The sequence below is a fragment of the Micromys minutus genome, assembly GCF_963924665.1.
Source record: "Micromys minutus genome assembly, chromosome: 8".
Taxonomy (NCBI): domain Eukaryota; kingdom Metazoa; phylum Chordata; class Mammalia; order Rodentia; family Muridae; genus Micromys; species Micromys minutus.
Genome location: NC_137977.1, coordinates 1 through 23,124, shown reverse-complemented (window position 1 = coordinate 23,124; position 23,124 = coordinate 1). Strand labels below are relative to the sequence as shown.

At 44.8% G+C, this 23,124-nt stretch overlaps 1 protein-coding gene across 1 annotated transcript in view; it reads right to left on the bottom strand.

The window, feature by feature from the left end:
• GREB1L (GREB1 like retinoic acid receptor coactivator) overlaps nt 1-22,234 on the bottom strand; it is a gene marked incomplete at both ends in the record, with an annotated part of 30,049 nt that extends 7,815 nt beyond the window's left edge. Inside the window, 9 exons of the mRNA XM_080920512.1 lie at nt 7,462-7,666; nt 7,779-7,940; nt 9,556-9,695; nt 10,081-10,236; nt 12,106-12,208; nt 12,368-12,915; nt 16,064-16,308; nt 17,332-17,447; nt 21,896-22,234. Of these exons, the coding sequence (XP_080776638.1) occupies nt 7,462-7,666; nt 7,779-7,940; nt 9,556-9,695; nt 10,081-10,236; nt 12,106-12,208; nt 12,368-12,915; nt 16,064-16,308; nt 17,332-17,447; nt 21,896-22,234 (2,014 nt within the window). The remainder of the gene's footprint in view (nt 1-7,461; nt 7,667-7,778; nt 7,941-9,555; nt 9,696-10,080; nt 10,237-12,105; nt 12,209-12,367; nt 12,916-16,063; nt 16,309-17,331; nt 17,448-21,895) is intronic.
• Nucleotides 22,235-23,124: the final 890 nt, after the last annotated feature.

Below are 23,124 nucleotides of genomic sequence, written 5' to 3'. Positions count from 1 at the left end.
TCCAAATAGCCCACAGCCATAAATGCTCTAGCCGTCAAGGGATGCACCTCAAAGCTAGTGATGGCATCTCCTCAGAATGGCTGTATCATTAAAACGACCGATCAATGCTGACATGTGTGGAGGGAAAGAGTCACATGCATGCTGATGGAGCAGATATTATAGAAAATGTGCAGAGTTCTAAAGCAATGAAACCGGAAGCACCATTTGATCCAGCAAGATAATTATTATACTGAAGAGACACTTGTAGCCTCATGTCGGTTCACATCTTCAATAATGGAATCCACCTTAATTCCCATAGATAAAGACAATATGGGAACACAGAACAGTTTTTGGCCATAAAAACAATGGACTCCTAAGTCTGCCAATTACATATTGGCACATGCCTATCTGAATGTGTTTCTTCAGAGCTTCTGAAATCTGGTACTAGTGATGCCATATTATAAACCTGAAGGACAACAAAAGTCTTTCAGCTCCCCGAAAATGGCTATGATATTGTGATGTTGAAAAGCATTTGTATAAAATTCCAATTAAAATGTCATTGTAACTAGTTTTAAGAATTTAATCTTGAGATTCACAGGCTCTTTTACACCTGGACCAGCAGAGAGCCTGGGGCACAGGCTGGGGGAGGTCGTGCTGTGAGATCTCAGAGCACAGAGAGTACTTTGCTGGACTCTCTGAAAAAGGGTCCTTTCTCGCCCACAGTGAGGGCCAGGCCTCTGTCAGCAGAAATCGGGATCTGCCCGGAAAGGCTGTGCTTGTGGACTAGCCGCACAGAGAGCCTGGGGCACAGGCCCAGTGAGGTCACACCAAGAGTCCTCAGAGAGCAGCGAGTGCTGTGATCTCTGGAAAAGGGTCCTTTTGGACCCAAAGAAAGAGCCAGGTCTCCACCAGTAGGACTCGGGACCTGTGGGCAGAGGGCTGAGCTCCCAGAACAACCTCACAAGAGCTCCCACACCTGAGTCGACAAAGACAGAGCTGAATCACTGTCATCAGAACTTATCTGCTTGCTCACAAAAAGCTAAATACCCAGAAGCAATTTTCTTCCTGAGCCCACGGGCCCTCAGATCCGCAGGAGAGATGGGCGCCAGTCAGTAACAACAAGATCACCTATAATCACAGATGGCAAAGAAGAAAGCAAAAGAACTTAAGCAATGAAAACCAAGACAACCTGGCAACATCAGAACCCAGCTCTCCCACCACAGCAAGCAGTGGATTGCCAAACACTCCAGGAAAAGAAGACTCAGACTTGAAATCATACTTCATGATGGTGATGAAGATCTTCGAGAAACAATCACAGAAGAACCAGGAGAAATCACTCAAAGAACTACAGGAAAACACAACCAAAAAGATGATGGAATTGAAAACAGAAATAGAAACAATAAAGAAAACAAAAATAGAGACAACCCCGGAGATAGAAAACCTAAAAGAGAAATCAGGAGTCACAGATGCAAGCATCACCAACAGACTACAAGAGATGGAATGGAAGAGAGGATCTCAGGGCCAAAGACAACATAGAAAACATTAAAAAAACAAAAACAAAACCAACCCCCCCGCAAAAAAAACGAGTAAGAGAAGATGCAAAAGCCAAAAAGCTCCTAGCCCAAAATATCCAGGACATAATGAGAAGACCAAACCTAAGGATGATAGGTGTAGAAGAAGGTGAAGAATATCAACTAAAAGGCACAGTAAATATCTTCAACAATATTGTAGAAGAAAACTTCCTTACCCTTAAGAACAAAATGACCATGAACATAAAAGAGGCCTTCAGAACACCAAATAGAGTGGACCAGAAAAGAAATTCTTACCAACACAATAGTCAAAACACTAAATGTTAAAAATAAAGAAAGAATACTAAAAGCAGTAAGGGAAAAAAAAGTAACATATAAAAGCAGACCAATCAGAATTACATCCTACTTCTCAACAGAGACTATGAAAGCTAGAAAATCCTGGACAGACATCATACAGACTCTAAGAAAACACAAATGCCAGCCCAGGTTACTATATCCAGCAAATTTCTCAATTACAATAGATGGAGAGACCAAGATATAATAGGACAAAACTAAATTTACACAATATCTGACCACAAATACAGCCCTACAAAGGATAATAGATGGAAAATCCAACACAAGGAGGGAAACTACACCCTAGGAAAAGAGGGAAAATAACTAAGCAAGAAAAACAAAAGAAGAAAGACACACAAACCTAATTCTACCTCTAACAACAAAAATAGCAGGAAACAGCAATCACTATTTCTTAATATCTGTTAATATAAATGGACCCAATTCCCCAATAAAGAGATGTAGACTATCAGACTGAATACATAAACAGGATCCAGGATTTTGCTGCAAACAGGAAACTCATCTCAGAGACAAAGACAGATACTACCTCAGAGTAAAAGGCTGGAAAAAAAACCTTCCGAGCAAATGGCCCCAAGAAACAAGTTGGAGTAGCCATTCTAATATTGAATAAAATAGATTTTCTAGCAAAAGTTATCAAAAAAGATCAGGAAGGACACTTTACTCATTACAGGAAAAATCTATCAAGATGAGTTCTCAATCCTAAACATATATGCTACAAATACAAGAGCACCCATATGGATAAAGGAAACCCTACTAAAGCTCAAAACATATATTGCACCACACACAATAATAGTGGGAGACTTCAACACTCCATTCTCATCAATGGACAGATCATGGAAGCAGAAACTAAACAGAGATGCAGTGAAACTAGCAGAGATTATGAACCAACTGGAATTAACAGACACCTACAGAACATTTCATCCTAAAACAAAAGAATACATCAGCACCTCATGGCACCTTTTCCAAAATTGACCATATAGTCGGTCACAAAACAAGCCTCAACAGATATAAGAAGATTGAAATACTCCCATGCATCCTATCAGATCACCATGGACTAAGGCTGATCTTTAATAACAACAAAGACAACAAAAAGACCACATACACATGGAAGCTGAACAATGCCCTACTCAATGATAACATGGTCAAAGAAGAAATAAAGAAATGAAAGATTTTCCAGAATTTAATGAAAATGAAAGCACAACATATCCAAACCTATGGGATGCAATGAAAGCAGTACTAAGAGGAAAACTCATAGGTCTGAGTGCCTCCAAAAAGAAACTGGAGAGAGCAAACACTAGAAACTTGACAGCACAGCTGCAATCTCTAGAACAAAAAGAAGCAGATACACCCAAGAGGAGTAGACAGCAGGAACTAATCAAACTCAGAGCAGAAATCAACCAAATAGAAACAAACAAACAAACAAAAAAACCATACAGAATCAACAGAACCAGGAGCTGGTTCTTTGAGAAAATCAGCAAGATTGATAAACCCTTAGCCAAACTAACTAGAGGGCACAGAGAGAGTATCTAAATTAACAAAATGAGAAATGAAAGGGGAGACATAACTACAGAAACTGAGGAAATTCAAGAAACCATCACATCCTACTATAAAAGCCTATACTCAACAAAACTGGAAAATCTGGAGGAAATTGATAAATTTCTAGATAGATACTAGATACAAAAAATAAGTCATGATCAGATAAACCATCTAAATAATCCCATAGCACCTAAAGAAATAGAAGCAGTCATCAAAAGTCTCGCAAATACAGAAAGCCTAAGACCAAATGGGTTCAGTACAGAATTTTATCAGACATTTATTGACGACCTAATACCAATACTCTCCAAACTATTTCACAAAATAGAATCAGATGGAACATGACCCAACTCATTCTTCGAAGTCACAATAACTCTCATTCCTAAACCACACAAAGAACCTACAAGGAAAGAGAACTTCAGACCAATCTCCCTTATGAACATTGATGCAAAAATACTCAACAAAATTCTTGAAAACTGAATCCAAGAACACATCAAAACGATCATTAACCATGATCAAGTAGGCTTCATTCCTGAGATGCAGGGATGGTTCAATGTATGGAAATCCATCAACGTAATCCACCATATAAACAAACTCAAAAAAACCACATGATCTCACTAGATGCTGAGGTTGACAAAATTCAACACTCCTTCATGTTAAAAGTATTGGAAAGAGCAGGAATCCAAGGCCCATACCTAAACATAGTAAAAGCAATATACAGCAAACCTATAGCCAACATCAAACTTAACGGTGGGAAACTTGAAGCAATCCCATTAAAGTCAAGGACTAGACAAGGCTGCCCACTCTCCCCCTACCTATTCAACATAGTACTGGAAGTCCTGGCTGGAGCAATTAGACAGCAAAAGGAAATCAAAGGGATACAAATAGGAAAGGAAGAAGTAAAAATATCACTCTTTGTTAATGACATGATAGTGTACTTAAGTGACCCTGAAAATTCCACCAGAGAACTTCTACAACTGATAACTTCAGCAAAGTGGCTGGATATAAAATTAACTCAAACAAATCAGTAGCCTTCCTCTACTCAAAGGATAAACATGCTGAGAAAGAAATTAAGGGAAAGGTACCCTTCACACTAGTCACAAACAATATGAAATACCTTGGTGTGACCCTAACTAAGCCAGTGATGGACCTGCATGACAAGAACTTCAAATCTCTAAAGAAGGAAATTGAAGACCTCAGAAGATGGAAAGATCTCCCATGCTCATGGATTGGAAGGACCAACATTGTAAAAATGGCCATCTTGCTGAAGGCAATCTACAGATTCAATGCAATGACCATCAAAATGCCAACTCAATTCTTCATAGAGTTGGAAAGAGCAATGTGCAAATTCATCTGGAACAACAACAACAACAACAAAACCTAGAATAGCGAAATCTATTCTCTACAACAAAAAAACTTCGGGAATCACCATCCCTGACCTCAAGCTATAGTATAAAGCAATTGTGTTAAAAACCACATGGTACTGGTACAGACATAGGCAGGTAGATCAATGGAACAGAATAGAAGATCCAGAAATGAACCCTCACACATATGGTCTCTTGATCTTTGAAAAGGAGCTGAAAACAATCAATGGAAAAAGGACAGCCTCTTCAACAAATGGTGTTGGTTCAACTGACAGCATATAGAAGAATAAAATGAGATCCTTATCTCCTTGTACAAAGCTCAAGTGCAAGTGGATAAAAGATCCCCACATAAAACCAGGTACCCTGAAAGAAGAGAAAGTAGGGAAAACCTTAGAACACATAGGCACAGGGGAAAATTTCCTGAACAGAACACCAATGGCTTGTGCTCTAAGACCAAAGATTGAGAAATGGGACTTAATGAGATTGCAAAGTTTCTGCAAGGCTAAGGACACTGTCAAGAAAACAAAATGGCAGCCAACAGACTGGGAAAGTATCTTTACCAATCCCACATCTGACTGAGGTCTAATATCCAATATATACAAAGAATTCAAGAAGTTAGACTCCAGAGAATCAAACAATCCTATTAAAAATAGGGTACAGAGTTAAATAAAGATTTTTCAATTGAGGAATATCAAATGGCTTAGAAGCACCTAAGGAAATGCTCAAGATCCCTAATCATCAGGGAAATGCAAATCAAAACAACCCTGAGATTCCACCTCATACCAGTCAGAATGGCTAAGATAAAAACAGGTGACAGCAGATGCTGGCGAGGATGTGGAGAAAGAGGAATACTCCTTTACTGCTGGTGGGGTTGTAAGCTTGTACAACCACTCTGCAAGTCAGTCTGGCAGTTCCTCAGAAAATTGGACATAGTACTACCTGAACACACAGTTATTCCACTTCTGGGCACATACCCCAAAATGCTCCAATATATAATAAGGACACATGCTCCACCATGTTCATAGCAGTCTTATTTATAGTAGCCAGAAGCTGGAAAGAACCCAGATGTCCTTCAGTAGATGAATGGATACAGAAGTTATGCAACATTTACACAGTGGAGTACTACTCAGCTATTAGAAACAATGACTTTACGAAATTCCTAGGCAAATGGATGGATCTAGAGAATATCATCCTGAGTGAGATAACCCAGTCACATAAGAACAGAAATAATATGCAGTCACTGATAATTGGATACTAGCTCCAGAAAGCTCTGAATACCCAAGAAACAACTCACAGACCATATGAAGCCCAAAAAAGAAAAAAAAAAAAAAGGCCAAAAAAGTGGAAGCCTCAGTTCTTCTTAGGAAAAAAAAGTGTATAGCACCCTCTCAGAGTGTGGTACACCTAGACCTAAAATCATTAATAATTCAAGAGTTAAGAATATAGCCTTGTGGCAATTCTTGGTATTTAAAAATCATTATGTTTAATCTTTACACACCAAGAAAACTTTGACTATTTCCATGTTACATTTTGTTTTACATGTACTTTATGCTCATTGTAACTAGTAAGATTTCAATGCATACTATCAAACCTTTAAAAAAACTAAGTACTGACAAAAATATACTCATACAGTTTTATGCAAAAATGCTTTAAAAATCTGTACATTTAGAAGGAAACAAAGTCAGAGGAGTTACAGAGAAACTGGCAATGGTCTATGTGTGGGGACAGCATACAGCAAGGGAAGTAGACAAACGGGGCTCCATCAAAATTAAGAATTTAAGGACATCAAGTACATTATTAACATCGGAATGGGTAAAGATATAAAATGGCATCTGCTGACTTAACATTGAAATATAAAAGACCTCTGTAGATTAACAAAGTGATCTAGTTGAAGAAATGAGTAGAGGAGTTTGGAAGACAGTTTTCTAAAGAAGACACAGCCTAAAAAGGGGACTGCTCAGTAGCCACGCTTTGTCTCACATGCTGCAGGGTGCTGGGCACTGAGGTGAGAGGACAATCCCAGTCACAAATCACAGTTCAGTAGCACCTCAGACAGCAGCAGAAACAACTGGGGAACTTAAACACTGCAGCCCAAGACGTGCCCAGAGGACCCGGCTCTGAAACACCAGTTCAGGGAGTGGCTTCCTGTACATGGAAAATGAAGATGATTTAGACACTCCTACTACCCACACTCAACAGCTGATGCTCCTCTCTGGGAGAACATGTTGATGTTCTTTTTCCTGTGAAAAAGCAGGTCGAGCCTGCCTGATGCCTGCACCGTATAGTTGTCTTGACAAGACTAGCACTTGCCTTGTGCCCCTAGCAGGAAACACAGTGGGGGGCACTTTAAATTGTCACCCCCCTACACTATGGATATGCCATTTCTCATACATACATGCTGGCCCTAGAATGCCCTGGCCAGAAATATTGGGAGTCTATACTAAGAAGACTTCCTAACCCTTTTCAGGGTGTTCAATATTCCAGTGTTTTAGTTTTTACTAGTCTTCAGAAGTTAAACATTCTGAAAAACTGAGCAAAAAAATGTTAGAGTCTGTAAAACTACAGAATGGGGGAGGGGAGCTCAGACTTAAAAGACTCCTGCTCACAGGGCAGGGCAATTCCCAAAGGCAGCCTCTGGAAGACACAGCAAAGGTAGAGTTCAGTTTGTTTTCTCAGCCCTTCTCCCAGCCCAAGGGCACTCTTACCCACGCCTGCATTATTGAACATGCCAGGAAGCACCAGCATGATGTGGTTGGGCCAGTATTTTCTGTAGAGAGGCATCTCATATTCTTTGACTACCAGGAGGTGAAGGTGGCTGATGCCTTCCATGGCGTGGAAAAGGTTTAGGAGCCCATGCTCATGGCGGCCACTGGAAGGAGTGAAAATAGGGCTCTTGACTGCATTTAGATTCTGTGGAAAGGAAAAGACGAGAAACCAGAATGGGATTGTAAACTCTTAGATGCTGGCAGCTCAGAGAACCTCCACCCAGGGCCCAAAGCCCTCACCCAACACCCTTTCCCACCTTGTCAGAAACCAGGGGCAGCCGCATGCTTTCCAGATGTCTGCCCTGCTTACTGAAGACAAAATGACTCTCTTTGGACTTGGGGATGATGAAATAGAGTTGGACCTCTTCTCCCAGCATAGAAGAGGAAAATGTGAATGCATGAAGGGTGGAGTCAGACATCTAGATTTGCAAAGGAGAGAGAGAAGGTCAGTACACGGTCTTCAAACTTCCAGGCCAGTTTGACACAGTATCTGACATGAAAAAGCCACTAGACATTTTGGCTGTGCGGAACAGCATGTAAGGCTTTTTCATCTACTAGCTGTCCCTGGTGCAGGAGCCAACTGTGTAGCCCCATCGGCACTGCCCGTGCTCCTCATACCTTTAGGACAAATGCTGTCTTAAAGGCAGACAGCTCTACAGGCTGCCCAGCTCTACACCTGCTCCACCAGTCACAGGACAGTTCTGCTCTGACTCAGACCGAACACTTTTAAGTATCAGATCTTAGACAGGACTAGAGTTAAAATGTGTTGTGGCACCATCTTCTCTGGTTACAGTGGAGGATGAAGGGATTCCAACATTTGGTGAAGAACTCTGGCATCAGGGAAAGACCATGTGACTCATGAAAGTCAAGAATAAACTCAGCCAGTCTGTAAAGTTGTTGGGAAGTTCACATGCTCAGAAACCCATCCCCGTGAGTAATTATAAAATGGGTCTTTATGGGCCATACCGTGAAACCAGTAATTGGTTTAATGGAAGGATAACAAATTTTCATTAGCACTTATAATCCAGGTAAGTTTTCTAATAGCTTTAACCTAAGTATTATATTTCAGAAAAATTAACAATTTTTAAAAAAATTCTAGTTTGTTCAACAACACAAATGTAGAGATACATTATTTGTTTTATAATTAATGTCAAGAGGGGTTTTCATGTAGAAAGTTTCTAAACACCTATAATTCATAGGCCAAGACACTAAGTATGCCTTCTATAAAAAACTGTGGCCAGGTCTTATCAGGGAAAGGGCTTGCAACCACGCCTGGTGTTCTGGGTTTGAGCTCCACAGGCCACAATGGTGTAGTGGGGGAGCTAGCTCCTGCATGCATGCCTGTATACGCGCATGCATACACAATTTGAAAAATCGTCAGCAGACTAGTAACCCACCAAGAAACAAATGGATTCAACAGGTAAACAGTTAACTTGTAACCTAGTTTTCAATGCATTCTTTCTAGTGTCTATTGAATTTCAGAATATGCTTTTAAGGGGCTGGGGTGGGGGTGGGAGTCATGGTCCTGAGAACCATGGGAGTCATGGTTTGGGGAATTTGCTTAGCACAGCCTTGAAGTAACAGGGTCTCAGGTGCTCAGTGCCAAGACATAAAGCTCCAGGAGAGAAATGGGGAGATCGGGAAATAACATGGAACTGTTTCCTCCTTCTGTGTGCAAAGACACACTAGGCAAAAGGATGCTTAAGGGGCTGGGAGTGCCAGAATATGCATTATCATTTACAAGTGTCCGGGATGTATGTATACCTAACACCCCAAATGTGGGAACATAAAGCTAGGGATGGTAGGCATGCCTGTAAATCCATACAGTATGCTGGAGGATTGTGAGTTCGAGGCCAGCCTGAACAGTAAGTTTCTGTCTGAGGAGGAAGATGGGGGAGGAGACAAATGCTGAGTGACAGAGTTTCCCTGGGGCCTGAAGCCTGAGTCTCAAGTTTCACCCTACTCTTTCCACCTCACAGACAGGGTCCACACGGGGTCGGGGGCAGGGCTGGCAGGCAAGGGCAGAGGCTGCACCTGGGAAGCAGGGGTGAAGTCCAGGTACTGGTGGCACTGCTCACAGTGGTGGAAGGTATTGTAGGCCGCGTACTTGGTCAGCATCATAGACATGGTTTCTCGCTTCCGGGTCTCCTCAGCTCTGTATTCCTTTGTTACTTCTTCGTGTAAAGGGATGAGAAACGGTTATTGCCATCATACATGCAGCTTGGAAAGAAATGCTCATTGCTCCGAAGGACTTTTCAGAGGAGTGTGTGTGTGTGTGCGCGTGCGTGTGTGTGTGTGTGTGTGTGTGTGTGTGTGTGTGTGTGTGTGTGTGTGTGCGTGTGCGTGTGTATGTGTGTGTATGTGTGTGTGTGTTCGTGTGTGTGTGTGTGTGTGTGTGTCTGTGTGTCTGTGTGTCTGTGTGTGTTCATGTGTCAGAGTGAAAACCAGAATTATTATGCTTTTCTCAGAGGAGTGGACTGTCTCCCTGGCCCACCTCAAGTCCTGATTTGGAGTTCCCTTGACCTCCACAGAGCCAAGCCTGACTCTGTGTGTACTGACCTTGTTTGACCCCAGCCAGCTTCTCGCTGTAGACCAGGCTTGTCAGACTGTACTTGGGATTGTGTACGCTGACATCGAAAGGCATTTTGCTGAAGGTCTCGATGTCAGGCCAGGGCTCTCCCTCTGACTGGCTTAGGTCGTTGTTCTCAGTGTGATCTAGGGCAGGGCACAGGACAGGTGGGCTCACCTCCTTCCCTCCAAACCACCACCTCCTTGAAGCACAAAGGGAGGGGTTTCTGAAAAACGAGCTCTTATCTCAGCGTAGAAGGAACCACAATGATTCCTTCAGACTTTTCACTGGGAAGAGGAGTTACCCCTCAGCAGCCTTGAATTAGTTTTTATGTGTCCATTAGATCCAGAGTCTGCCAGTTCTCCTTAAGAACATACTGATTCAGATGACCAAAACTCTCAGCTTTAGCGGTGGGCTTTTGAGGCATTCATATGCTGGGTAATTTAGTTATTGTTGTTTCTCAGTAGTAGGGGCTGAACGGGCAGCATCACACGTCCCAGGCAAGCCCTCACCACGGAGCCGTGGCCCCAGACTGTATAAAAACTGGAGCGAAGGATGGCTAATCCTGGGTGTCAATTTGACCACATCTGAAATCAACTAAAACTCGTGGAGCTGGGTACATCCGTGACGGAACTTCTTGCCTGGACTGTTTGAAGTCAGAAGACCCGTTTTAAATGTGGGCTCACCGGGCGGCAGTACTAAAGGCATGGAAGAGGGAGCGCCTGCTTGCCCTCACTCTTGCTAGCAAGTTTGTCTAGCCTGCTGCTACGGCAGGAATTTTATTGTAGACAAAGACCAGCAGAGATACACGGCTTGGTGGACGGAACAACCGTCAGACTCTTGACCTTTCTATCGGGAGAGAGCCATTGTTGCATTGGGCAGACTACAGCCTGTAAGCCACTCTAATACACCCCATCTTAATAGAAATAGATTTACTCTAACAGTTCGGTACTTCTAGAGAACCCTGACTAATGTGGGTTCTCACTAGATTGACCAGGTTCAGCTTGGATCTGTGCCCAAGCAAGCCTTGAGGTACCCCCTCCTGCTTTAGCTGGGGTTACTGCCTAAACACCGAGCCAGAGGCTAGCTGAGCCTTTAGGCTGCAGTGAGCACAGTCCCAGTGTGTGTGGGGCACTAGAACTGCCTGTGTGCTGTGTACTCCAGCACACACGCGTTCCCTCCCGTACCCCTTACAGGACCCCAAGAGCAGTGAAGACAAAAGCTTTACCCCGGTGCTGGCCTTTGGGCATTTCCAGAGCCTGAATCTTTATCTCAGCCCTCTGGGCACAAACTTAACCCCTCAAAGTACCAGATTCTTGTAGGTCTCAGAGACATTAATGTGTAAGTTCAAAATGTAGTTGAGGCTAGCTCAGTATTCCAGGTGCTTTGCAGCCCGCTCAGTGACCTGAGTAGAGGAACCATGTGGTGGAAAGAGAAAACGGGCACCCTAAAGCTGTCCTCTTGCCCCAACACGTGCCCGTGGCCATGCACCCCTTCCTTACACACATGTGCACAATAATGTGTAATAATTGTCTAATGCTGCATGAACTGCTCTGGGGAAAGCCCAAGACTAGATAGACCACAGCTATTATCTTTTTAATATAAATGACGTTTGATTTCTGCCCAAAGTTCTACCTTGAGTAGCAGTTGGCAAGTCTAAGTGTATGGGATAGAAAGTGACAGAGGATGCCATGGCAGACCAGGGGGATATCACATGACTTCTGTAGCCACATCTTGGGTGAAATCAAAGGTTGTGATGCCAAGAAGTATAGGACGAGCAAGAACCATAGGGTTTACCTGCTTAGGCAAAGAACCTATCTACCAAAGCTGTACGAAACACAACTTTCTGCCCAATGGAGAGGCCCCTGGAAGTTTAGAGCCACAGTTCATTTGGAATAACTTGCTGGGCATCTACAGCCTCAAGACAGCTTTGCAGCTTAGGTGCCCTAGATACCTAGAGGGTGACACATCCTGGCTCTGGGGCCTCATGCCTGGGCCATGCTGTCAAGCCTCACCTGAGTTTATCTCTTCCTCATCATACACATCTACCTCCAGCAGCCGGATGAGCATTCGGAAAAGGATCCTGAGGAACTGTAAGTAGGAGCCAGTCTTTCCCACCTGACGTAGATGTTTTCAATCGAGGAAAGGAAAAAGAAAAGACATTTCTTTCACACTTTGGTTCTTCAGCTGAGGTCTGAAGAGGTCTTTTGCCATCCCTGCCAACCCACAAGATGTCCCCTGACAGCCAAGAGAGGGTCCACCCTGTTCTGTCCCTACCTGGGGGGGACCAGTGAGCAGCAGCCGCCTTGGGTGCAAGGTTCGGGCCCCTGAGATGGGGTCAGGCTGGTTGCTGTAGTCAGCGTGGTGCTGCCGGGCTGAGGTCCACTGACGGTAATAAAGGGACTGCTCCTCGCTGTTCATGTCCTTGTGCATGCCTGGCCGCAGGGAGCTCACCCAGGCCACGTCAGCATGGGGCAGCAAGGATGAGGAAGGTGGCAGCCTGCCACCCTTCTGGGATCCCAGCAGGCTGTATGCAGCTTTGGATAAGATCACCACTGGAGGCAGGGCTGGGTGCAGGCCCCCGGGCTGCCCTGACCACGGAAGAGCCTGGGCATTTGAGGATGAGGATGAAGAAGGCTTGGAGATGGTGCTACTGGCCATCGGAGGACCCAAGGAGTCACACTCCTGCTCCAGGATCTCCCCAGACACAGCAGTGCTGGCGGAGACCCCTTCATCCAGCCGAACGCTGGCGGTGGGGGTCAGAGGCTGCTGCTGGGTTTTGCCAGCCATGCTAGAAGAACTCACCCCGTTCTCCATGAGGGAACCTGGAAGAGGACAGTGTAAGTCATCCCTACTCCCACCCTCCCTGATGTCAAGGTCAGGAGGTAAAAACGACTGATGACCTCCGCCCCAAAGCCAAAACAAAACAAAATACCAAACCCCCAAACCAACCAGACACAGTGATGGAATGTCTGTCTGTCTTTCTGCCTCAGTCTCTCACTCTCCTCCTGTCCCCTTGCCCTGGGTTGTGGGTGGGGTTGGCCAGCGGGAGACAACAGCTATGATAACAGGGTCTGTTTCATCTAGCTTCCTTCCTAGATTGTCCCCCTGGATGACACCTTTCTCCAGGAAGCCCATCAGGGCCACTGGGTCACCGGGTCCTAGTGCTGTGCAGCCTCTGGTTCCTCTCCTGGAGCATTCCCTCAGGTTTTAGAAGTAGTCCTTCTATTAAAGTGTGATTTCAGCTCCTCTCTCAGGTAGCAGTGACCTCACAGGCTTCACAGCAAGTCTTTCTCAGTGCCACTTGCTACCTTGGTGGCTGAGAACTTTACACCTCAAAGTTTACGGTCTGTAGCCATTTCCTGAACCAAGGTAGGAATGTCTTCACAGGAGGGGCAGACATTAGACCTGCTCCAGGCGAGGAGCTGAGTCTCCAGTGTCTTTACTCTGTAAACGTTAATCTTTCCTGTAGTAGGTGCGCTTCCTAATACTCATGGTTGAAGACCCTCTCTGTGCTCAGATAGGTGCTGTCCAGCTCTGCAGTTCCAATCCCGGCCATGGGAGACTAACCATTAACTGTAGTTGTTGAAAGCAAACCTTTCCTGGGTTAGAGAGATGGCTCGGCAGTTAAGAGCATACACTGCTCTTCAGAGACCCCAAGTTTAAGTCCCAGCACCCATGTTAGGTGGCTCACAAAGGCCTGCCACTCCAGAGGATTCAGTGTCTATGGCCTCAGTGGGCACTGCATCCTTGTGCACACATCTCCCCAGACTCACAGGCAAGCACGCAAGCAAGCGCGCATGCACCTATTAAAAAGAGTAAAAGTATTTTTCTCAAAAACCGAGGCTCTTTACTATCTCTGTGACTATGGAGACTTCTGGCTGCTGTGTATAAAACAGTGCTGTCGACTCCATTTCTAAGGAGAATGGCTGCATCAGCCTGCATGGGCTGAGAAACTGCACCATCTGTGGGCCACACATCCAGTTCTGAATGACCAGTATCTTCCGGGGAGTAGGAAGGGAGCCACCCTGTAAGTTTACTGGGTGAACTGAGACGGCAGGGGACATGAGTGTATTTAAACCATACAGAACTTATTGGGCACTATGACAGTGTAGCGCCACAGCAACCTGCCATCTGCCGCGAAGGACCAAGGATGCTCTTGGTGCTCTTACAACTTGGGCGGAGCTCCCTGCTGTTGCCATAGTCTATGGGTGGGCTGGCCAGCCTGTCTACCTGCTCCCTACCTGGACCTGGACCTGGACTTTCCATTCCTGCTCTTGAACCCTGCCTCAGCCTTTCATCTAGCAGTTGAAACTCTGCAGCTCCTCCTGGGTTTTGACTGGTTTGTTTTAAATACAATCTGTTTCTCTGACACTTCTGAACATCCTGAACTCTTCTGTAGCCTCTTTGACCTGTTTTCATTCTGACCCATTTATATACATCTATAGATACATACATACACACATATGTACATCTATCCATCCATATGTACATACATTGATTGTGTGCTGTGATATGAGCGTTAATACCTAGTGGGTTTGTTACCAAGTTCTGACATTGTGGGAAGATACATGTGTGCCCATCGGCATAGTGCACACATGACGTCAGACACTCTTCCTCCCACTTTCAGCCTCAGCATCCCTGAGGGAGCCCAGGGGCTAGGGTCTGTAAGGTCTGAGTTTTTGGTGTTGAGCAGGGCTTTGTCATGAGACTTTTGTGGGTTTATCAGAGCAAGTTAAGTCAGGACACTGTTGGAGAGTGTGGCAGACAGTGGAGGAAGGGTGTGACTAAGAAGCCACTAGTTGGGAAGATAGAGTGACACTTCAGCTGCTAAGAGCATTTGCTGTGCTTGCAGAAGACAGGGGCTCAGTTACCAGTACCCACATGACAGTTCGCAACTGTTAATAACTCCAGTTCCGGGGGACCTGATGCCCTCTTCTGACCTCCGTGGGAACTAGGCATTCAGGTGGTATATCTACATACATGTAGTCAAAATACTCACACACATAAGATAATTTTAAAATCTCTTTTTAAAGAGAGCCACTAGAAAGAGGACAGTTCCTTCCCATACACACTCACTTCCCTTCCCCTCCCCATTTCCCTCCCACCCACTCATCTCCCTTCCCCCCTCATTTCCCACCCCTCTATTCATTTTCCTTCCTGGCCTCATATTCCCAAGATCCCAGAGATAATATTTCCCCTCATTCTGTTAACTTGTATTATTCTCTGGCTTTTTCTGAGCTGGTTTCAGGAAAATTGAGGAGCCCTACAGTGACTGACAGAGTCAAATGGAAGACAGGAGTTTCTGGGCACAAGTTAGTGCATGTTGGGCAAGACCTGATCTCCACGCTAACTCCGCGGGTGGGCGGGGCACAGGGCTGCCTTTGGTGGGAGTGCTTCACTTCAATCTCTTCCTTGAACTTTGATAGATCATCTAATTTTTCTACATTAAGCTTTATTACTTTCATAACAAAAAATCTGGAAATAGGGCTGCATTTGCTGTATTACAATTCACTAAAAGAAAATTTATACCAGGCTCTGTGCTCAGAACTAGCAGCCCCTGAAAAGCCTACAGTGTAGAAACACTTGACAATAAGTACTTAAGAAAACTAGTCATCCATCCATCCATCCATCCATCCATCCATCCATCCATCCATCCAAACATTTGTGCCAGACACTAAGCAAACCTAATACAACCGTAGAGCTTCTATCTCTAGACTGAAAATGGTATTAATGCAAATGTGAACTCCGGAGTAACTGGAGAGGCATCAGGGAGCAGGCTGTGAGGCAAACTGATTATGGTTTTTGCCTGTCACTAAGCTCCTGGTTAAACCTGGAGAAAGCTGTGCCTACTTGGCCTTCCTGCTTTGCAAGCAGCCTCTGAGCAGCTGAAGTCTGGAGAGGCGGTCTCTGCACTGCTTGGAGACCTTGGTGCTCAGAACCCAGCTCTACCTTATGGAGGGGAGTTCTGACCTGAGGTTCCCGTGACAGCGCTGCTATTGCTCTGTGGCCGCTCCAAGTCGATGAGCAGCTCCTCAGAGTCATTCTCACTGGTGGGGACTCTCTCAGCTTCCTTCCCACTGAGGTCCAGGGCAGCAGCAGGCCCTCGGATGACTTCTTTCGAGACGTAGCAGCATGCCAGGCCCACCTCTTGCTCCAAGGCCGTTCGCGTTAAATAGCTTGAGTCAATTAATCGCAGGTCACAGTACTTTAAGGACCTGTGTAGAAGGAACCATATTGGTGGCATGTCCCTCCCACACAGACACATGCCTGAGGTCCTGTGATCCATGGGACCATGAAGACCACAGGTTTCAGTATGGGCCGAGTCTGCTCTAAATCTCAGCTGTCACCTCCCACCTAGCCGTATTTCCCTGTGCTTCACTTCCCGTGTTCCTGAAGTACAAAAGAGGACAGGGGACTAGAGATATAGTTCGATGGCAGATGTGTGTACCATGTATGAGGCCCTGGGTTTCAGCTCCAGTGTCACTAAAAAGCAAAGGCAAGAGCATGATTATGAAAGGCTGGCTTACAAGGTTGACGCAGGGGAAGAGGTGGCTGGCACACAGACAACAGCTGACGCTTTTATTGCTATTGCCTTCCCATCTATAGCCCCTAGGTCCTGAGGGAGTTTGGAACATCAGAATAACAAAGACAAAGTGCTTTAAACTCTATCATCCAGCCAGCTATCTATCTATCTATCTATCTATCTATCTGTCTGTCTGTCCGTCTGTCTGTCAGTCTGTCTGTCTGTCTATCTATCTATCTGTCTATCATCTATCTATCTATCATCTATCTATATCTATCTATCTATCTATCTATCTGTCTGTCTGTCTGTCTGTCTGTCTATCTATCATCTATCTATCTGTCTATCTGTCTGTCTGTCTGTCTATCTATCTATCTATCTATCTATCCATCCATCCATCCATCCATTTATCATTTCTATCTGTCCATCTAGCATATATATGTATATATTTGAATACCTATCTATCATCTGTCTGTCTGTCTATCTTGGGCCTTTCCTCTTCAGTTTCTCTGGTGGCTTTGCTCTGGGATAACTGCTTTTCCTCTGTGGCTTGGTCCCATTCCAGAACCGGTGGTTCTGGAAATCTGAAAGAAAATGAATGAGGCTCTATTTCTTTTTGTCCCCGCACGAAACAATTACTGCCAGACAACCGAAGTTGGTTCATCAGTCAGGCGGAAGTTCAGCCTTGGAACCATGGAGCCGCAGATTCACATCGTACCTGGGAAAAGTTTCTCCAAGAGGGTCTTTGCCAGTTAATATCACTATGCAGGGCAGACCTTCCAAGTCTTGGTATGTCCGAGGGATCCATTCTTCTTGATCGTTTCCTCTCCAGGTCTGCAGAAGAGATACAGAAGAAATTATTAAAACTCCTCATTTAAAATTCAAGGTTACTGTGAGCAACTTAATGAGACATGCATAAAAATAAAAGGTAAAAAAGGACTAGGGGATATAACTTAGGGGTAGAACTTTCCTAGACACAGAACTGTAGGCTCAATTTCCCACCCAACCTGACAAGCAATGTTTGGTGTGAGGCCTCCAACGTTTGCAAGACTGACCAGATTGGGCCAAAAGCAAACCCAACTGCCCTTACTTGAAAAGAAATACAATCTGCTCCTAATTTTACCAAGTACCTATAAAACATTCATTCCTCGCGCAACCCAAAAAACCACTTATCTATGCAGATCCTGTAATAACTTGGACATTAGTCTTGAAAACATGACTATAATGCATGAGGAAAATCCACTTTTGAAAGGTGTTCAAGGATGAGGCATCTGTAAATGTTTGTTTTGGTTTTGACTGAGATGCCCAAGGCTAGCCTTAGACTTGATGTGTAGTTGAGGATAAAACTGGACATGTGAGTCTCCTGCCTCTGCCTCCCAAGGGCTGAGATTACAGTTGTGTATCACCACAACTGGTTTTCTGCAGTGCTGGGGATCCAATAGAGGATGTCATGTGTGCCCAGCACTCCAACAACAACGTCACACCCTCAGCTGTTTCCAGTTCAGAACAGAAAGAAAATAGACCAATTCAAGTGGAGAGGTTTCAAAGATTACTACTTATCACACGTGTAGAACGTAAGTAGGCTTTATGTCAACTTTCCGGCAGGGCTTAACTGACACTTCTGACAATGCTTCATCAGACAAGAACTAAGAAGTAAGATGTTGTTGAGGCTGTGTTGGCACACCCCTTGGATCTCTGAATTCAATGAGTGTTACTGGGTTCATCAACCACACTCCAGGTCAGTTCCAGGCCCAGGAGTAGTTGGCTGACATGAAACAGGACCCGCCCCTTTCATGGACCTTTTTGTCTTATTGGTTTTTGGCTTATGTGTTCTGGTTTTCATTTTTATGGGCTTTGTTTTAAAAGGGAAAGAAAGAACATAAAGTTGGGTGGGTAGGAAGGTGGGATGGTCTGAGAAGTGTTGGGGGAGGGGAAACATAGTCACATATTTTTTATGGAACTTGGATGAAAAAAAAAAAGAAAATCAACCTAGAAATATTAAAAAAATACATTCCCAGGTTGGAATGATGTTCCAGCAGTTAAAGAACACAGGAGTGGGGTTCGGCCCCCTGCACCCATTTCAGGCCACCCACAACTTCAGAAGGATCTGATTCCTCTTCTGACTTCTGTGGGTGCCCATATCCACCTTATACACACTGTGGGGCCTGGCATGGTGGCATATGCCTGTAACGGTGGTGCTCATGAGGAAGAAGAGGAAGTGGGAGGAGACTAGGTTTTAAGGTCATGCTCAGCTACATAGTACATTTAAGGCCAACCTCAGCTACTTGAGACTCTGCCTCCAAACAAATGCCTTCTTCAGAAGGACATCAGTCCCACGCCCCTGCACTCAAGGGGGACAATGAATTGCCCCACTCAGAGCAGATAGTCCTGGAACTGGAGTAATTTTACTCAATGCTCTTCCCACTGTGCTTCTGTTCTTCCTGACAACAGGAATACTCCTGAAGGTATTTTAGATTCTGGAATCCACCATTAAATCATGATTCTACCATGGGTAAAGAGGCCGGGATGGCATCAGGGTAACTGATAAGATATCTTACCAGCTGAGGGGGTTTTCCAGTGAGTGTGAAACACATCTCACTTTTACTTTTGACCAATAGTGACCAGCCAACCTGCTGTGCCATGCTTTCCATCAACCTGCTCCTTTTGATGAATGGTAGTGACTTCCATGGATCTACGGTGGCCTCAGAATCATTTTTTTCCAAGGCACTTAAGCCAACATAAAAGACTGGACAAGTTAATTTTGGTTCAATACTGGACACTAACCAGGCAGCTGTACAGAAGTTTCATATGCTTGTTGAGCAAACTCACTGATTTATTTAAGGTTAAAAATTTAACTTGTCCAAGGTCAAAATTTTAATATATGTCATCTCTGACCGATTAACCATAATGTATAAGAAGATAAAGAGGTTAAATGTAAGAATGAGGTCATATAATGGGAGCAGTGTTGCCTTTACACGAGACTGAAGATCAAAGGTGCCCACGCCTTCTGAGAGTGGAGAAGGCATCTAGGAGCTTAAAAGGAACAGGTAACCCAGGAAGCACCTGTTGAGAGGCAGTCAGTCCTGCTTAGGTGTGAGCATTCCAGCAGAAGTGTATATTTTCACTCTCACAGATAGTACAAGAAAGGAGAGAATGAGGGAAAACTAAGGTTTTGAGAATCTGGGACTTTCTTATGCAGTCGGTATCTAGCAGTTACTCAGATAAATGAAGGGGTTTTCACTGCCTTGGGAAGTAATCAATAGGAAGCCCTTCACATAAGGCACACCCTCAGATATCGGTCACCCAGGGTGCAGACAGCCCAGTGTCCCCTTCCCTAAGCACTGTCACTCAGAGGTGAGTGACAGACAGCTTCATTGTGTTTTCTAAACAGTGGCTCAGAGGGACAAGTTTTTTACAACCCCTTCTTTTCTCCTCCTCCCCCTTTTTAAAGACAGGGTTTTTCTATGTAGCCCTGGCTGTCCTGGAACTCACTCTGTAGACCAGGCTGTCCTTGAACTCAGAGATCGGCCTGCCTCTGTCTCCCAAGTGCTGGGATTAAAGGCATGTCCTGCTACCAGAATATACTGACCTTCTAAACAAATGACCGAAGACTGTCAGGAGCTAGATACAGAGAGTTAGGGACGACCCTGCAGTCCTAGTGGAGCTCAGCAGCAGTTGTGGGTTCCCCAGGGTGCTGCTAGGTGCATAGCTGTTGTTTCTAGTTCCTTAGTGTTTTCAGACTGCCTCAAGCCCATGTCTCAGTGACACAGTGTCAGGAGGGCTTTGAGGACATTGTTATTCACTGTAGAAATGTTCTAAAACATGGCCTTTAATCATAATTTTATTTTTCTTCATCACTAAAACCTTAATGACACACATGTACTCACAAGAAAGTCCAGGCAGAGAGAAAGGCCCCCTGATTACCTGTCACAACCAGTTTTAGAAGCTGCCTCAATGACAGCAAAACCACAAGTGTCTGCATTTCAGACATCTCTAAGACGGCCACTTAGGCTGCATTCTCTCCCTGTGACCCTCCCAAAGCAAGAAAATCACCAATGACAAATGGCCACTGCACTGAAGCAATGCCAAGAGCCACCTCATGATAAACACACACACTGCAGTCCCTCCTTTACAAATTTGGAAGAACCTCTCTAGTGAAAAGCTACAGATCTAATTGGGAAGTTCAGTCTTTGCCCATAAGCTGTGGACATATTTCTGAAACAGAACTGATATAAATGATTATGAGTTTCAGTTTGGGAATAATTTTTTTGTTCTAGTTGCTTATCAAGTATTTTGGGCTATTCAGTTTAGGTTAGATAATACAAGAGAAAAACATACCATTTGTAAAGTAATTTATGAATAGTATATAAAAATTTCCAAGTTAGGGCTGTAGAGATGGCCCAGTGGCTAGAGCACTGTCTGCTCTTCCAGCGGTCCTGAGTTCAATTCCCAGCAAACACATGGTGGCTCACAACCATCTGTAATGGGATCTGATGCCCTCTTCTGGTGTGTCTGAAGACAGCGACAGTGTACTCAAGTACATAAAACAAATAAATACATCTTTTAAAAAAATTAAAAAAAAAATCTCCAAATTAGAGCTTGAGGAAATCAGATGGTTCAAATCTTGTATTTTGCAGAGAAGAAACTGCAGCAAGGTGGAAACCCCTTCAGCCCTGGGCCAGGCATAAGGCAAGGGCTTAGGATAGTTGGTTCATGTCTGACAGAGGAGTAGGGGACAGGCAGGCAGTCCCTGGCTACACAGAGCCAGAGAGGGGACTGATTGGATCATGCACCAAGTCCCTCCACAGGTCACTGCAGTCAGCCTGGGTGCCTAGGGTCAGAGCAAGTGTACAAAGAAGCAGACTGGGAATCCACATACAAGGGAGCTGGGAGCTGCTCCAGACAAGTGCTAAGGTGAAGGGGAATGCTTTACCTACTGTGCAACCTCCAGCCGACACAGGCTATATGCACAGAAAAGAGTTAGCGGGTTGAGAGGTTGAGAAAACAGCAGAGGGCCGTGGGCCAGAAGGTCGAGAACCGTGGGGCAAACTTGTCTCATTTGTTTGCCCCTGTGCGTAGAGACCTTGGAAACCAACTGCTTAGGAAAGGGATTTGACGGGATCTTTAGAAACTGGTGTCAATTAGGAAAAGCCTTTAGTTTAGGGAGTCAGGGAGGTCAAAGTCACACACGTGCAACACTTATTAACTCAGTCATCGGCGCGATCCATCTATCCAAGAGTCCTGGAAAACAGAAACGAACGGCATGCCTGCCCTTTGCTGACCTTTAACCGCGCCACAAAGTGAGGTGCAACAGTGAGTTCGGAGGCCGGGCTCCCCAGGATGATCTCAAAGCGATACTGCAGCCCCAGCTTGTCTCGAACCTCCTGCAGCCGCTCCTTGGCCAGCATCGCCAGCTGCACGGAAGGCACTCTGATGACGAGCATGTGTCCTTTTCCACTTTTGCTTTTTCCCGGGGAGGTGAGAAGGTCATCCATAATGCTGAGCGTTTCCGGTGTGCTGTGGTCTCGGAGTGACGCCATGGTGGTGAGAGCCATCAGGGCCTCTGAGTACTGCTGGATGAGAAGATAGCAGCGCCCCCACATGCTATGCAGCCGGGGTACCTATGACAGAACACCGGGAGGTGGCACTCAGGAGGAACAGCAACGCATGGCGTAAAATGCAGGTGGGAAACTAGCAGAAAGGGGCTACTGTGCAGAATGACCTTGGATCTCACATGACTAGAAGTGGCTCTACCTGTATCGCTTGCATACCTGTTGGGGACAGGTAAAGTAGAGTCTGGGGCTGGCCTAGGCACTGTACCTTCTTAAAGTGCCATGTGGGCCAGCACCAGGACCAGGAAGCTAGAACTGCCAACCACAGAAGCGAGCAAGCCTTACAGCTGAACAGCCCCTCCCAACAGCAATTCAGATGCTCATTAACTGAGACACACTGGTTGGTGCAGGTTAATTGTGAATCACAGGACTCACGATCCCGCGTGCTGATGTCTGACTACAGCAAAGGAAACCGAGACAGTGCTATCATATTCTTGGTGGATCAAACATTAAAAAAGAAAACCAAAAGATAACGGTAGTTGGAGTGCTAGAGTGTGTCTGTAAGTCCAGCATGTGCAAACCAGAGGCAGGAGGATTGAGAAGCTGAGCTCAGTCTGGGCTGCATAATGTGCAGATTTCAGTTTAATGGGATGCTATTAAAAAAAAAAAAAAAAAACAGCAAGAAAATGCCAACACATGAATTATTGCTAATTTGAACTCTGTGGGTAGCAGAAATATATCTTCTTATAAAAATGTGAGTTGGTGAGTGGAGCAGTGGTGGAGAAGCTTTAAGTCCTGGCACTTGTTAAATCATTATTTTTAATCTATACACACCAAGAAAAGTGACTGTTTCCATGTTACGTTCTGTTCTACATGTACTTTATGCTTATGGTAACTAGTAAGATTTTCAATGCTATGCTATCAAACCTGAAAGCATTAAGTACTGACAAAAATGTATT